The 15,738-nt window shown below is 30.3% G+C and overlaps 1 protein-coding gene across 7 annotated transcripts in view; it reads right to left on the bottom strand.

The window, feature by feature from the left end:
• ctrip (E3 ubiquitin-protein ligase ctrip) overlaps positions 1 to 15,738 on the bottom strand; it is a 164,109-nt gene that overhangs the window by 96,323 nt on the left and 52,048 nt on the right. For 6 of the 7 annotated variants that reach the window (XM_075380498.1, XM_075380496.1, XM_075380493.1 and 3 more), the window contains 5 exons: positions 14,950 to 15,133; positions 7,166 to 7,347; positions 5,991 to 6,224; positions 2,832 to 3,056; positions 960 to 1,154 (listed from right to left, as the gene is read on the bottom strand). In XM_075380498.1, coding sequence (XP_075236613.1) covers positions 960 to 1,154; positions 2,832 to 3,056; positions 5,991 to 6,224; positions 7,166 to 7,347; positions 14,950 to 15,133 — 1,020 coding nt within the window. The remainder of the gene's footprint in view (positions 1 to 959; positions 1,155 to 2,831; positions 3,057 to 5,990; positions 6,225 to 7,165; positions 7,348 to 14,949; positions 15,134 to 15,738) is intronic. The other variant, XM_075380499.1, reaches the window with a different exon arrangement.

The following is a 15,738-nucleotide window of genomic DNA, read 5'->3' as shown; positions in this document are numbered from 1 at the left end:
TCAGCTACAAAAGAGTTCTATTAGAACCAGTCTGTGAGGCATTACGGTGTCAGTCCAACAAGAGAAATTCTGCGGGGGAGTTCAGGAGTTCAGCAAGGAGAGGCTGCAAGAAGTTGTGTAGGTTCAGCAGAGTTCTACGAACCAGTCCAGCGAGATGTACGACGACAGCCCAGCGAGGAGTCACAGGAGTGAGGAGTCTACGAGACGTCAGTCCAGCGAGGAGAATCCTGAATCCAGTTCGATACGAGTAAGGTGATGCAACAAGTAAATCAAAGTATACAAGAAATACTACCGGTTAAGTGTAAATTCATATAATTGAACACTTTTCCCGTAAAGTATTCGGCTTTATCACGTAAATTTGGCCCACTGATAGGTAAGTTTTGATTGTGACTATTTTTAAACCTCTGTAAAAGAAAACAAGAATACCCCTGTTTGGAGTAGCAGACAAACATACAAAGACTATGCATACGAGCTGAGATTGTTATTAAAACAAATTGACCGATACTTCTTAGAACAAACGAGTTCCGGTGAATACTGACACCTGACGTATAAGATTTCACTTCCCTCTTACTGTATGTTGATCTTTCTTTTTTGTTGTCACATAGTAATGAAAGTGAATCATGCTTGTTTGATATTTCTGAACTGAAATATGATCAGCATTATAGGTCTAAATTAAACTTGGGTTTTTTATTTTTTGTTTGAGTTAAAGGAATTATATTTCTGTATAACGTAATACAATATGGCCGGGAATTAGAATAAATTTAGAGTTATAAGAATTTGACTGTAACTTAACAGCACAGAGGAAGAACATGAATCTTAAAAAATTAAATTCATTAATATATATACATATACAAGATATATATATATAGCTTTATTCATTATCTTATAAATAAAATGAAAGAAATTTTAATTATCTCTTAAGTTTACAAAAAAATATATAAGAGAAACAATTCACTTACATGAAGATGCACCGATACTTCTATGCAATAAATGTTGCATTCTTGGTCCAAGTGCTCCTAACAAATGGGGAGGCAAACCTCTTGCCTCAAGTAATGCTTGTAATCTGCCGACCTCACTGTCATCACTCTCACTATCTCTTTCTGTTCCTCCGCCGGTCGCACCAGTTCCTGTACCAGCACCAGCTCCACTGGGTCCTACACAAATTAAAAAGTAACAGGTTTTTAAAGAAGCTTAAAAATTAACATAGTTATTAATCAGGTCTTACCAATTACATAATAGGTACAAATAATACTTTGCAAAACTGAATAAATGGTGTTTAAAATATGGGTTTGAGTGATACTGATAACTTCATACATTAAACTATACAACACAAACATGTATTAAAAGAATAAAAGTTTAGGCTGACTAAAAGGATTTGTTATGTTAATATAGATTTGTTATAATAATATATTAATAGTATTGATCTCTTTGAGACTGAGGTCTCAATGTTGGAGCTAGACTTGATTAAACTGCTTCATAAGTTTGTTAAGATATATATGAGGGTCAGTTTAAAAAGTAACTAATCACAGGATTTATTGTCATTCGTAAAAGCTGCATGCAGTTGAAGTGCATAAAAAATAGAGATAAATTCATTTTATAGAATTTACAGTATTTAAATATTTTAGTTTTAAAAATGCAAAATTTTACTGCCTTGATATTTTCAAAATGAGTTTTTCACAAAAATGTATAAAAAAATTTCACTTGCTTTTTTATTTTGTATATTCACTACTAAAGTTATTAGATATTACACCATTAATCCAAATACACAAAGTTCACTTTGCTTTACATCAAATTTAATTTTAAAAGGCATTTATTACATTAAAGAAGATTTTATTGTGTTGCATTTTATCGTATCAACAAGTATGAATCGTTCAAGAAGTATAAATCATTTGTGTGTACCACCATTGGTTGGTTTGCTCTGCACAAACAGCAGCTAAAATAAAAATGTGAACACATACAACAAACAAACACCATCCATTTTTATGGAGAGTGAATTTCACTGATAAATAATACTCTTTATCACTTATTTTAAGACTACTGCAGCAATATCAATAATAATATATAGATGTTTGTTGTATGTGTGCAGTTTTAAACAAACTATAAATTCTTCAAGTGTAGTAGTCATCATTAACATTTTTGTAATCAAGTATCCAATATTTTGAATGAGTTATAAAATATAAGTGATGCTTCAAATAAATTAAAAAAAATATATATATATATATTATATATACTAAATGTGATTTAAAATTAAAACGTGTTTACAGATCACCAGTGTAAAAATAAAAAATCAAATTTGCTATCTCCCCAAGCAGAGCATAGTGAAATGAATTAAATGAACATAAAGAAAATGGGCGCATTAAAATATAACTGCATTATTTCTTAAAAGTTCAATAATTCAACACTATACACACTGAAACAGGTAAAAAAATTAAAGGCAAATTAAAAGGCAACAAATTATTTTTTAATAAAAATACTATCATACAAATACATCATTTAAATTAACACTTTACTTACTATAAGATGCATTTTTAGTATACTAAGCAACAAAAATTAGAAAAATTTAAGATTGGATAACCAATACATGTTAAACTTTTAATTCCAAATCTATTTCTTTTACCAGCATTTTATCCGTTGATTTAACTAAAAAGCTTTATTAAAGCCATTTATAATTATTATTAGTTTTTTACAATATAAATTAATTCTGGATTGCCGAATATTCAGTTAAAGAAATAAGACTAATAATCGAGCATAACAACTTTTACAAACGTAAGAATAAAAAAAAAATTAACACAGAAAATAACTTTAAATAACTATTAACATATAACACAGACCACCACTGGCCGGTGCTGAATTGTCTGGTTCAGGAGCTGGTGTAGGTGTTGGTGTGGATGTTGGAGTACTTTCATCACGTCCTGCCATCGCACAGTCGAGAGGAAGTTTGACTCCCCCTCGCGGTGACCTACGGCTAGTAGATGCACACGACCCCGTTGTGGTACTACGTGCACTGCGCCTGAGCAGAGGGGGCTGGGAGCCAGCCTCTCTAGACTGACTTCCACCTAAAAGCAGATAAAAAAAATATGTTTAAAGATTCTCTTCATTTGTAGTAATAAAAATCTAACTACAAAGCTGTAATACTTTCCTGGAATTGACCTCAAATTTATACAGTGGAAAAGTAAGAATTCTGGCAATTATAAAAAACACAAACATGAATTCAATAATACGAAGGTCATTCAATAATTAAACAAAGAGCTGTACAGCAAATATGGTTTATTAAATAATTAAAAATTTGTTGTCTACTTTTCCACGTAATCACCTTGTCCCATCTTTTTACAACAAGTATTCTTAACCTCTCAGCGAAGAATTCTTTACCTTGATCTCAAAGCCAGTTTTATACTTTTTTTTTTACCTCTTCAATGTCGTGAACTTGTTGCCACGCAAAGCTTCTTTCATTGGACCAAATGGATAAAAATCTGAAGGGGCAAGGTCAAGGCTGTAATAAGGTAGGAGCTCCCAACCCACTTTGCCGATAGTTTCCAGCAGCAGTTGTGCAGTACCAGGTCGAGCATTGTCTTGAAGAAGCATGCCTTTCCTCTTCCATCCTGGACATTTCCTCTTCAACCCGGGATTGACTTTGTTCCCAACCATGGCTGAGTAGTATAGGCTGTTGATAGGGCATTGCTTTTCCAAATAATCACAGAAAATCAGACCACGGGTACTCCAAAGGTACACCAAAGGTTAAAATCCTGTCTAAAAATGCATCACCTCCGTTATTAAAACAATTTTTGACTTCTACATAAAAGCAAAATCTCTCAGCTTTGTGAAACAGTAAGCTCTCTGGGAACCAACCTTGCACAAGTCTTATGGTAGTTCAGTTTGTTCTGAATGATGGAATGAGTTGTACCAATACTTACTCGGCAATTTGTTGAACTGCAAGTTGTCTCTGTCTTCTCAGATAAGTGAATCAATACGTGAATTTAACACTGAGGTTGACACTGCTACCAGACCCCCAGAGTGGTGCTCATCGGTCACAGTTTTGTGGACACTTTTAAACTTTTCACCCACATCAAAACTCGCATGGTTTATGCAACTATTCCTGTATTGTTTGTTCATCTGAGAGAATATTTCTGACAGTTGTACAGTTTCCAAAAGAAAAAATTGGATCACAGAAAGTTAGCTGTTATTCAAAAGTACTTTCTTCAAGCAGACGTGCCATATTAACTAAGACTTTAGAGGTTTTGTTTACGTAAATATTAATTGAACAGCTGAATAAAACTGTTCGGAAGGTTGCTAACTTAACTTACAAAAGTTTCAATTTTAGGTTTAAATGACCCCACGGGAAACATTATCCCCAAAAAGATAAAAAGCAATTCTCAAAAATAAATATCCTTTGCCAAGCTTTTTAGGGAAACCAAGGAGTGAAATGATTTCCTTTGTCTTCATTTAGCTTAATATACTGTTGCACATTAGCGTGCTAAATGCACTAAAATGGATAAATCCAGCCTTATATGGTAACACTGTCATTCTATTCATCGCTGGGACAGGTTGAATAGTGAACATCATAATTCTTAAAGAAAGTTATTCAGGCTAGTGCCACTACTTTAGGTGATTTACATATTTCTCAGCCCTATGAACCAGGAGACAAATAATATAGATTAAAGAATTGTAACCAATTTTAATCATTAATCAAAGTGTACCCTTTTTTATAATGAGACAATGCATTTTTGCTTGTACTGCCTCTACTCAATGAGCAATTTTTTTTTGTCATTCAGTGTTTGCAAGATAAAATATTATTCAAAATATAATTAATAGATTATTTTTTAAGACCAAAATATTTACTTTTATTAAAATAAACATTTTATTTTTCAGAATGTTTAATTTTGTAATTATCATTTTAAAATCTCTTTAATACGAGGATCTTTCAATAATTAAAAAAACAAACATTTTTAGTGAAGGAAACAATTAATGCAGGGAATTGAAACTGCAAAAAAACAACTGATTTTGCTAAGTTAATATATATATATATATATATATATACACACATGAAACTATATTTGATTATTGTCTGAAGAAGTGGTGATAGCCATGAAAATACTCACAATATCAAAGAATAACTAAGCAAAATAACGAGTAAGAAACACTAATGTACACAATTTTTTTTTCTGAATTTAAATTATCAGCTAATTGATTTTTCCCAATTAATATAAAAATCCTTTACTTTTTTAAAAAGACTTTATGGTTACTTTCCTTAATAAAAATTAAAAATAATTTCAATGTAGCTCTACTGGCATACTAGCTAATGTGTAATAATTCTACATTACATTCAATTCTGATGTAAATTTATCAATTATTTTTTTATTAATTTATAGGTTAACTTACATAAAATTCCTTATCAAATTTCTAAAAGTTAAAAATTCCCATTCTCTACAATTAAATAAAAAAGTACAAACGTTTTTTCCCCAACTACCTTAGAAGAAAACAACATAATCTATTATATGTGAAGTAAAGTTTTCTATTCAAGCAAAATCTACTTTTCCTGAAGCTTGGCATGTATAATTAATTAATATAGGTTTATAAATTTTTGTTCAATGTACAGCTAGATTAGAAGCTTTTGAAATGTGGTGCTATAGGAGAATGTTAAAAATCAGATGGGTGGATAAAGTGACAAATGAAGAGGTATTGCGGCAAATAGATGAAGAAAGAAGCATTTGGAAGAATATAGTTAAAAGAAGAGACAGACTTATAGGCCACATACTAAGGCATCCTGGAATAGTCGCTTTAATATTGGAAGGACAGGTAGAAGGGAAAAATTGTGTAGGCAGGCCACGTTTGGAGTATGTAAAACAAATTGTTGGGGATGTAGGATGTAGAGGGTATACTGAAATGAAACGACTAGCACTAGATAGGGAATCTTGGAGAGCTGCATCAAACCAGTCAAATGACTGAAGACAAAAAAAAAAAAAGTACAGCTACATAATATTAATAATACTAACCCAGTGTCTCGGCTCCGACTTTAGCTTTTTTACTCGGGTGATGCCGATGCAATGAATGTGATAACTCTGACAATTCAGATGACCCGCTAGCAACACTGTCAATGTTGCTGCTGTTATTATTGTTTTTATTATTCACAATTTGATTATTACTTGGAGTCAGATTGGCGAGATAGGACTGGCTTCTGAGAGGATACTTCTTTTTAATGGCACCAGTACTACGCGCCACGTTCAATTCTAAAAAAAAAAGTAAGAAATGAAAAAAGCAGAATCTACTCCACTAAGACTTAACAAAGTTTCTTTCTAAATCTATAAGGGCCAAAAAAATATAAAATTAAGAAATGATTTATAAGAGATAAAAAAATTAACTATTCTATTTGGAAAATTATAACTAATTCAGTAAATTTCCAACAAATTGCAAAAATTGTTGAAAATATTAGTTAACTTTAAAGTACAAATTTTCATTCAAAATTAATTCTGAATTTAACCTTTTTTTAGGACTGGTATTCCAACTCCTCAACTATCCATAAGTGTAGCTTAGCTTATCTTCTGTACTCCTTCTACCCTTCCTAAATGTTTTATACCTCACTGTAAAATGCTGTGATCTACAGTATCATCACCACACACTTTCCATAACAACTGATCAATTATTGGCACAGTATTGTTCCATAAAGTTTCGATTTTGATGAATACGTGTTGCTAGAATTTTGTTACATGGCAAGTTCTTATTTCTGCCTCGTTTTTAGACTACGCCGACATATTTTTGCACTTCATTAACTCTAAACAACTTATATGGTCTGTTTCATGACACTTCAGGCTACACAGGTTGCCACAAGTCATTGGATGACTTCATTTTTGTGCACAGTTTCATTATTTTTGGAACAACCCAGTTTTTTCCTCTGATGCATCTTTCAACTAAATATAAGGATGAAATTCATTAATTTTTAATTATTTGTATTTCAACTTCCAATCATAATTTGACATTCAGTACATATTCTCTAAGATGATTTTACTATTGTGTAACATCACTTCTGCATTATAGAGCAATATTTTAAATATTAAAAACATTACAATTACAAAAAGTTTTAATAATTTGACAGTTAAGATAAAACAAACAACACTTCAGAAAACCTATGTACTATACATTTTACTGCTTTAAGTCATTATCTACTACTCACCAGAACTGGAATGATCGATAATTGCAGCAGATTCTCTCTTATGTGATGATCTAGTAGTTATTACTGAAACGTTATGTTCCGAATTGGTTATGTTATTATTAATTGTAGATGATGTTGATGATGAAGCTGCTCTTATATTTATATTATTACTGAGACCACTATAACCAAATCTACTTCGTTCACTGTATTAAGAAAACATACAAAATAAAATATTAAGAAGCTGTTCTCAATGAAAAATTTTTAAAAAAATTAATTTGGTAGGAGAAGAAAGTAAATATTTAATGTTGTATTATTTCAAAAATAATTCATTTTTACCAGTATCATTTTTAATTAACCACTGTAGGTGTTAGCATGCTAGCTTCTAGATCAGCTAGTCTTGGGTTCAATTATCGATCAGGGTCATAATTTCATTTATCATTTTAAAATATAAATGTTTGCATTTTTGCGATTTTGAAATAAAACATAAAATAAACCATTATGTCTACTACATACTCATAGGTTGAACATATTTTACGCTAATAAAGTCAGATTAAAATTTTACTTAAAATTATTCATCATACAGTGCATACTGAGCGTCACATTTTTATAAATAAAATATTCTTTAAATAAGAATTATTTGATTTCTAAAGATGACCTCAGCACTTACTAATTATAAATATAGATTCTCAGTAAGAATGGCAAATGGATGAAACAAAAGGATGAGAATGATACCCAATACTAAAATTTATTATGTAAATTATAAAGCCCTCTCTGACTCGCTAATCAAAGACCCAAGATTTTCTGAAATAACTCGGCAAGCTGAAATTTGTTAGCTATTCCTAAACAATGTTTAAAAAAATAAACAACATTTATAAAGATTTAAATCCTCTTAGAACACGGAAGCGTTCTGAAACCAAAAGTGGTGAAAACTTGAATCTGATAGGCAGGGAAATTTTCCTATGGATGCAAACTATTGCAACTCAATAAAACAATAGTGGATTACACATGAACATTTCCAATCCTAATGATTTTGAGCAGTAAAATAATAAAAAAACCAGTGATTTGGTATAATATTTTACTATAAAAACATAAATTTGATTAAGCTTGTTAAAATAATTATTTAATTTTCTAAAAAACATTGATTTTGAATTTTGCAGAACTATTTTATGGTAAGTATATGATGTAAGTGAAAAAGCCCTACAAACAAAGCTTGCTCAACAATAATTAACCCTCCCATTACCTAAATAAAATAGCTAGAAAGTTAAAATTTGGCACAGTTTTAATATTAGTTTTAGCAAAAAGGGGAAAAGTAAGAAAAAATTGGATTACCATCCTCTAAGGCGATAAAATTTAACAAGGTTTTGAAAAATAAAGTCTAGAATATGTCAACTTGAAATCTGGCAGCAGGGATGTTCCCAATCAATTAATCAACAGCAAAGAAATACTTTCTTTCTTACTTGTCCCTAAGAGAATTAAAAAAAAAACAAACTGATTTTTCAAAACTATCTCATCCAACTGAGATTTTATTAGACATATTTTCTCCAACAATAGTTATATGTGATACTTTCTCAAAGTATAGAATCATTCCCATTAAATTTCCACCTCCAATCAAATAGAATACAACTCACACTTTCCCTTTAATTATCCCTAAATAAAAAATATCAACTATGTTAGGGTAAATTTCAAATTTATATAATTTACAATCCAATAGTCATCATAAAGGTAGAATTCAGTTCTAAGAGAAAACTAAAAGTGCCAAAGAAAGAACTCCGGCATCCCTTTTAACCTTTTCTAAATGGATAAGAAGAACAAGCATGAATTCCTTATGTAGATTTTGAATACATGGAATAGTAACTTACTTGAATAGTAAAATTCAGTATAGCATCTAAATTTGAATTCTACAGGCAGTATTTCAGGATTTTACTTTAAAATATCCCTTAATGTTAATACTGGATAAGGAGTTAAAATTTAAATATCAGAAAAATCAGTTTACCTATCACACAAATAGACACCTTAATAGATTTATCTATTAAAAATTGGAGAATAAATACTTTCTTAATAACAGTATTTATAACAATGTTAACAAAATTAAAAAATCCAAACAAGGAAAAATCTGGATGCTTGTATGCAAACTTTATGAGAACCTAAAAGATAATCAAATTGTTTACAGGAAAAAATACAATGTACACTTCATTAAAAAACAAAAGTATAATTAATGATTACAACATAATCCATCCAATAATAGTGCATAAAAAATAAAACAACAAGATTGTGTTACATACAAAATAATACAAATAAAAAAATATATAGGTTTATATAGATATATAGGTTTTTTTGTACAACACTTAACAAATGAAGATAAACAAATTAGATCAAGCTACATAACATATACACACATATTATTTAAATTTTCCATTTTTAAATCAGTGATTATGCCTAAATATGCAAACAAATGTTATAAATATTTTAACTTTTTTGACAAATTCAATTTTTAATTTTATATCTTTTAAACAAAACAATAACTTTTTGTTAAATATCTCTTGATTATAATAGCTAGCCATCAGAATTGCTAGACGACTGAATTCTTTGGAAACCTATGCAAGTAACTTTTAATTATTTCACATCTGATTTACATTACAGGAGTGCATGCATCTAGTACTTTTTAATTAGTGATACTGTATAGATATTAGTGATACTGATCAGATAGTGTTACTGTAGAATACATATCATACTGAGATCTAGCAGCAACATTAGCAGGAAGTGGCCGAAGTCAAATTTCAATATAATATTCTGCTGTCATTGTAAGCCTGTTTCTGTGAGCAAGTGTTACATACAATATGCTTTGCAATTTTTATTGGGTTTAAAAAGGATTACTTTCATGAGCATTGAATTTGTATGAAATTTATTAAAACTGCAAAGTTTTCAGAGACATTCAAAATGACTCACATATGAGTATACCTGATGGAAATGTTCCAAAGAGGGTGGACTTCAACATAATGTCCTCACGTTAAGGCATAACTTATAAATTCCCAAAACTAATATCATTATTACAGAAGCTAGAGAAGTATTTTTCTTTTTTTTTAACAATATTAAATGACTTTCAAAGATTGTTTGTCATGAAATTTTCACCCAAAATTTAGGCCTAAGTTGCAGAGCAGCAAATCTGTGCTTTTACTTTTAACTGTAGAGCAAAAAAATATTCAAACTGATGAGAATATTAATATTAATTGGATTTAATTAAGCTATTAAACTAAGATGAAGATTTTTAAAACAACAATATTGTAAATGAGACATTGATTAATTGATCACATGTTGAAACAAAAGTTCACCACAACAGATGTTGTAAAGTGGTCACCATGACAAAAAATAAGTGAAACGAGTGTTAACAGATGTTACAAGTCATGCTAACAGATTTTTTCAATTCAGGGTGTGTTGGTTCACCATGAATTTCTTACACTAGGCAAGGTAGTAACCAACAAATATTAACATGAAGTAATGAAACATATTTGCTAGGGAGTCAGAAAAAACCAATGGATGCTTCTTGGTCACATATTATTTCAACAGTTTTTGATGAAACATGAAACAACTGCTGTTCCACAACTTCCTAGCACTTTCTTTTTATTCCCCAAATTAAAAATATCATTGAAAAGACAATATTTTTTTAGTAGATTGACTTGATAAAGGAGAATTTGAAGCAAACTACAAAGTAAATAGAATTAAACATTTCAGGATTTAGATGGAAAAATATGTATGGTGTATTCAAAGTGGAGGGGACCACTTTGCTTCTGAGGTTATACAGAAAATTTATTTAAAAATTCAGAAATTTGTCGAGCCAAACTTCACAAATAAGTAAGTAATTTTTTTCAAACCATCTACTTTTTTATTCAATTAACATTTAATTTTTAAGTAAACTTGATTACAATACTTTTAAGTAAAAAGATAACAAACAATTAGCAATTTTTTTTAAAGTAGTGCTTTTGTGAATTTATCACTTCTTTGGCTTTTGCCCGATATCTTTTATCATATTATTTTACAATATGGACAATTTGGATAATTTTACATTATACATATACTTATATATTCAAACGAGAAGGTACTAAACTGAATGCTAAAATCTTCAAAGCTGAATATTGGCAAGTTATTCTCAGGGGCTCTTAAGATGCAAAGAGGTTTTCATTATTAAAAATAAAAATACAAACATAAAAGACCTATTTCAATAATAAAATACATACATCATGTATGAATCCACAAAACCAAGCAGGGCCATTTAATATGCTGCATCTTATATGCGGTATATTAGTTGGCACATCCCGGGTGAAGCAATCCACTAGTTTACTTTTTGACAGAATAAAAACTTGCTAGCAATAAAAAGATATGCTAAGTAAGAGAAACGATATCTGTCACAATATTTAAACTTAAAAAAGTACTTAAAATAAAATCCAAGATTTACCCATAAAAAAATACAGACCTTTAATATAGACAAGTATTAAGATATAACACCAACCCAGAAAATTTATTAACAGAAAAAACACTAATAAATATAAAGGCAATTCCAAATTTTACTTCAGATTGACTTGAAAGTGCATCAGAAAACTGTGCACAGCATACTGCAATCACATCCACCTACCACATCCACTCTTGGAGTAGGTAAAACAGAGATTTCTGTCGCTATTACAAATTGCAAGATACATGTCATATTGTTTTTTTGCAAGAATAAAGATGAAGGAAAATAAAAATCCAAGATCCACTGTATCATGTTTATAATAATTTTACGTCACAGCTCAGTAAGAGGTTGAAATTGGAACATCAGTATCTTTAACAAGCCAAAATTATTCAAACAGATACTATGAAAAATAAAAATTGATGGCTGAGTATTCCGATACTGCAAGGTAACATAGGTGATCAAATTCATGAAAGTACAAGTACATGAAAAAGCTGCAATATACTGAAGAAACTTTGAAGGTTGTCTAAAAAAAATTGGTGCAGGATACTATTAAGTATTGTTCTTCTGCATGACAATGCACGACTGAAAAAAGGCTTTATTTGAGCAGCTCAAATGGAAGAACTTCAACCATATCCCTTAGTATAGCTGAAATGATAGTGCACAGTAGTCTATTTGCCAAGATGAAGTCTGTCTTATCACACAGTTTTGTAACACTAAAGATAGACTCAAAGATGGTGTTTGGTATCCTGGTTGAGGAATCTTCCAACAAGGGACAGCAGAAGCTAGGGTAGCAGTACATTAAGTTAGTTGATGACAGAGCCAACTGTGAACATAATCTACAAATATGATTTTTTTTTTCATCTTCCCCATCATCAGACATCACGGAATCTACATCAATATAAATCTAAAACATGTACATTAGAAAAAAAAGGGAGAAAGCTGGAGGTGTTAGAAACGTGGGTATGGTGATTAGACAAAATCAAATAGACAGGCATAGTGAAGAGTTAAGTACTGAGAAACATAAATGAGAATGTAAATTTAATTAGTACAATTCAGAATAGAAAAACTAACTAGTTGGGACAAATCAGAGAGGAACTGTTGAAAACTACCACTTAAGAAGGGTTTATTAAATCAAAGATAAAAGAACCAGAAACAAGGCAAGAGGAAGACAGAAAAAACCTACAAGTGGATTGTAACTATAAAGAATTAGAGACTTCAAATACAAGAATGGAGATTTATACAGTACAAAAAGACCTGCCTCAGAGTTAATAAACATCAATGATGAACCAGAAGTTTATTTTTAAATACCTTATTTATATATTTCATATACCCACAACCAGGCAGCAAGACCATTTAATACAAATCTTACAGGTAAAGCAAACCAATGAAAAGTTATTCTTTAACAGAATAAAAATTTGCTAGTGAAGGAAAACGTTAAGTAAGAAACAATGTTTACTATACGGCCTACTATTTAACAATGAAACTAGTACTAAGAATATTAAAAAAGGTAAAAGAGAAAGAAGAACAAACATACTTCAAAAAATCTGTTTCCATTAACAGAATAATTCAGGCAAGACACAGAAAACTAGGCAGGACTTCTCAATTAACATCTTACTTGCACAATATTAATTTGACACATCCTCTGTGAAGCAATCCACAAAATTTACTTTTTCACCGAAAAAACTTGCTAGCAATTAAAAATAAAAATTAAGATATCTCTATACATCTTAACCAAAACTTAAAGATAAATCTGTTAACAAAGTATTATTATAGCATGCAGAGGGGAAAAAAATAAACTTAAATAAACATGTGAATAAGACTGTTTTCATTGAAAATAATAGCAGAATTCATACAATCAAGCAGAATCATTTAATGCAATATGTGATATGTCTATTATACATATATATTACATGTAATATTAGCAGATTCTAGGTAAAGCAATCCACTGAAGTTTACTTTTTGACAGAATAAAAATTTATTAGCAAAATGCAAAACTAAATAAGAGGAATGATATCTAACAGTATTTACTAATTTAAGACTTGATAAGCAAAAATTCATTCTTTACAATCAAGTTTAAAAAAATGCATTAAAAGGGAATGAATATTAAAATAACTTAACAAAAAAAATCTTTTTTAAACATTAAAAAAATATTTTAGTAATATGTATAAGTATGAAGACTATTCTAAAACTTTGTACTGGCTGTTGAAATTATTGGTGTCAGTTACCAGAGTAATGCAATGCTTGTACAATAACCACCATAATTTGCAATCTTATCCATTTATCAGCTTTCAGTTCTATTAAGTCCAGGTAATGCTTTACTCATGCAGAGTAGAAAGTCTTGCTGCAAGTTCATAGCCTAATTCAATTTTTTGCAAGAAAAGGCACAGTGCTGCTAAGGTCAATTTTAACATTTTTAGCTTCTATGGTAATAAACTTGTCAGCTACAACACTACAAGAGACTGATGCCAGGTTTTGAAAGTGGCACAATGATTGTATTCAATGGTGGGGAGGGAAGAGCAAGACCACAAAATCATGCATGATAAACATAATTTCACAATTTTCATAAATTCAAATGGATTATCAAGGGATCATTACAAATATGCTGGGGTTTCTGTAGGGTCTATAAAAGATGGATACAATACCACAACTGAATGTCATGCGCAAAATTAAAAAAAAGATCATGGCCTTAACAATCCTTGAATCATGTGAAAAAAGGGATAATGAATAATCAACAGAACTCTGACAGAAATGAGATGTGGACCAAGTTTGTGAATGTAGAGAAAGAGCCTTGAATGGTCCAGAGGAATTATACTCCTTTACCTAACAAGCAAAATCATTAAGACAAACTTTATATAAAACATAATTATATAACCAAAAATGAATAAATCATTTTTCTAACAGTAAGAAGGTCTATAGATTTTATAGAACCCTGGCCTCAATAACATCAGAAAGAAGTTTAGATATTACAAAGCTTTAGAACAAAAAAAACTGTCAATACTATGCAACATTCTCAGAGTATTTTTGATAAGATTTTTGTTCAGCAGGATTCTTATAAAACAGCTTTATTTGAATAATTTTAAGATTTTAAACCTTCCTAATCATCCAGGAATTAGCGCAGAGGGGCAAAAATCTATTCACAGAAACAGTCATCAGGCTGATCTTCCATGTTTAAAACCAATGAGAGCTTATGGATGGGATTAAAATAGGCTCAATACCCTGATAATAAAGACAATATTGCAAATACTTATATGAGGATGATTATGCTAAGGTATTTTAGATATTTAGTTTACATGTACACAAACTGAAAGAAAAAAATTATAGCCAATATAGTCAGTTTTGGAATAGCCATCAAGTAACAAACCTAAAAATATACCTTGACACTGGACGTTTACGACTATGCTCAGAACTAGATTTACAAGCACTGTGATTTTTTTCAGCTGAATTCAAAGGTGAAGCAGGTGAACTATGTAATTTACGACGACTATTCACTGGCAATGGAATTCGACTAGAACTGATAACTATTTTTGTACTGTTGCTATCGTTCACTGTAACAAAAGTATAAAAAATTTTAATTTAATATATCATTAAAACCACTTTTTTATAATTATTTACTTCACAATATATAATTTTTATCCTATATAATATATATATATATATTTATTTTAAAGAATCTGTTTTACATCTATGAGGGAAAATCAAAAATTATTTACACTTTTCGTTCTACAATTTATTTACACAAAGGTGGAGGTTTAATATGTACTTTTTTTTCTAGTCACCTCCCTTGTCAATGCACTTGGTTCAGCAGTCCACAAATTTGCATATTCCTTGCAAGAACAAGGTTTTTTTTATTGGTCATAAAGACACTTCTGCATAGCTTCCAAGATGTCTGTCTGTGGAAAATTGACAACTTCACAAAGCAAACTTGAACATTGAAACTGATAAAAGTCAAAGGAATAAGATCTGGGTTGTAGGGAGGGTGTTCCAGTACCTCAAAATTAAACTTTATGGTTATGAACAGACCTTGATGTTTGTTGTGAACTGCTACTTGCTTCAGATTGTTTCTAACATTTCACTGTAACTCTCGCTGTTGTTCATAGTTCCCTTTTCCATGAAGTCTTCCAGTAAAAAATGGAAGTGCCCCAAAAAATGG

This window comes from Lycorma delicatula, chromosome 12 (assembly GCF_047948215.1).
Source record: "Lycorma delicatula isolate Av1 chromosome 12, ASM4794821v1, whole genome shotgun sequence".
Taxonomy (NCBI): domain Eukaryota; kingdom Metazoa; phylum Arthropoda; class Insecta; order Hemiptera; family Fulgoridae; genus Lycorma; species Lycorma delicatula.
This window is presented reverse-complemented; position numbering and strand designations above follow the sequence as displayed.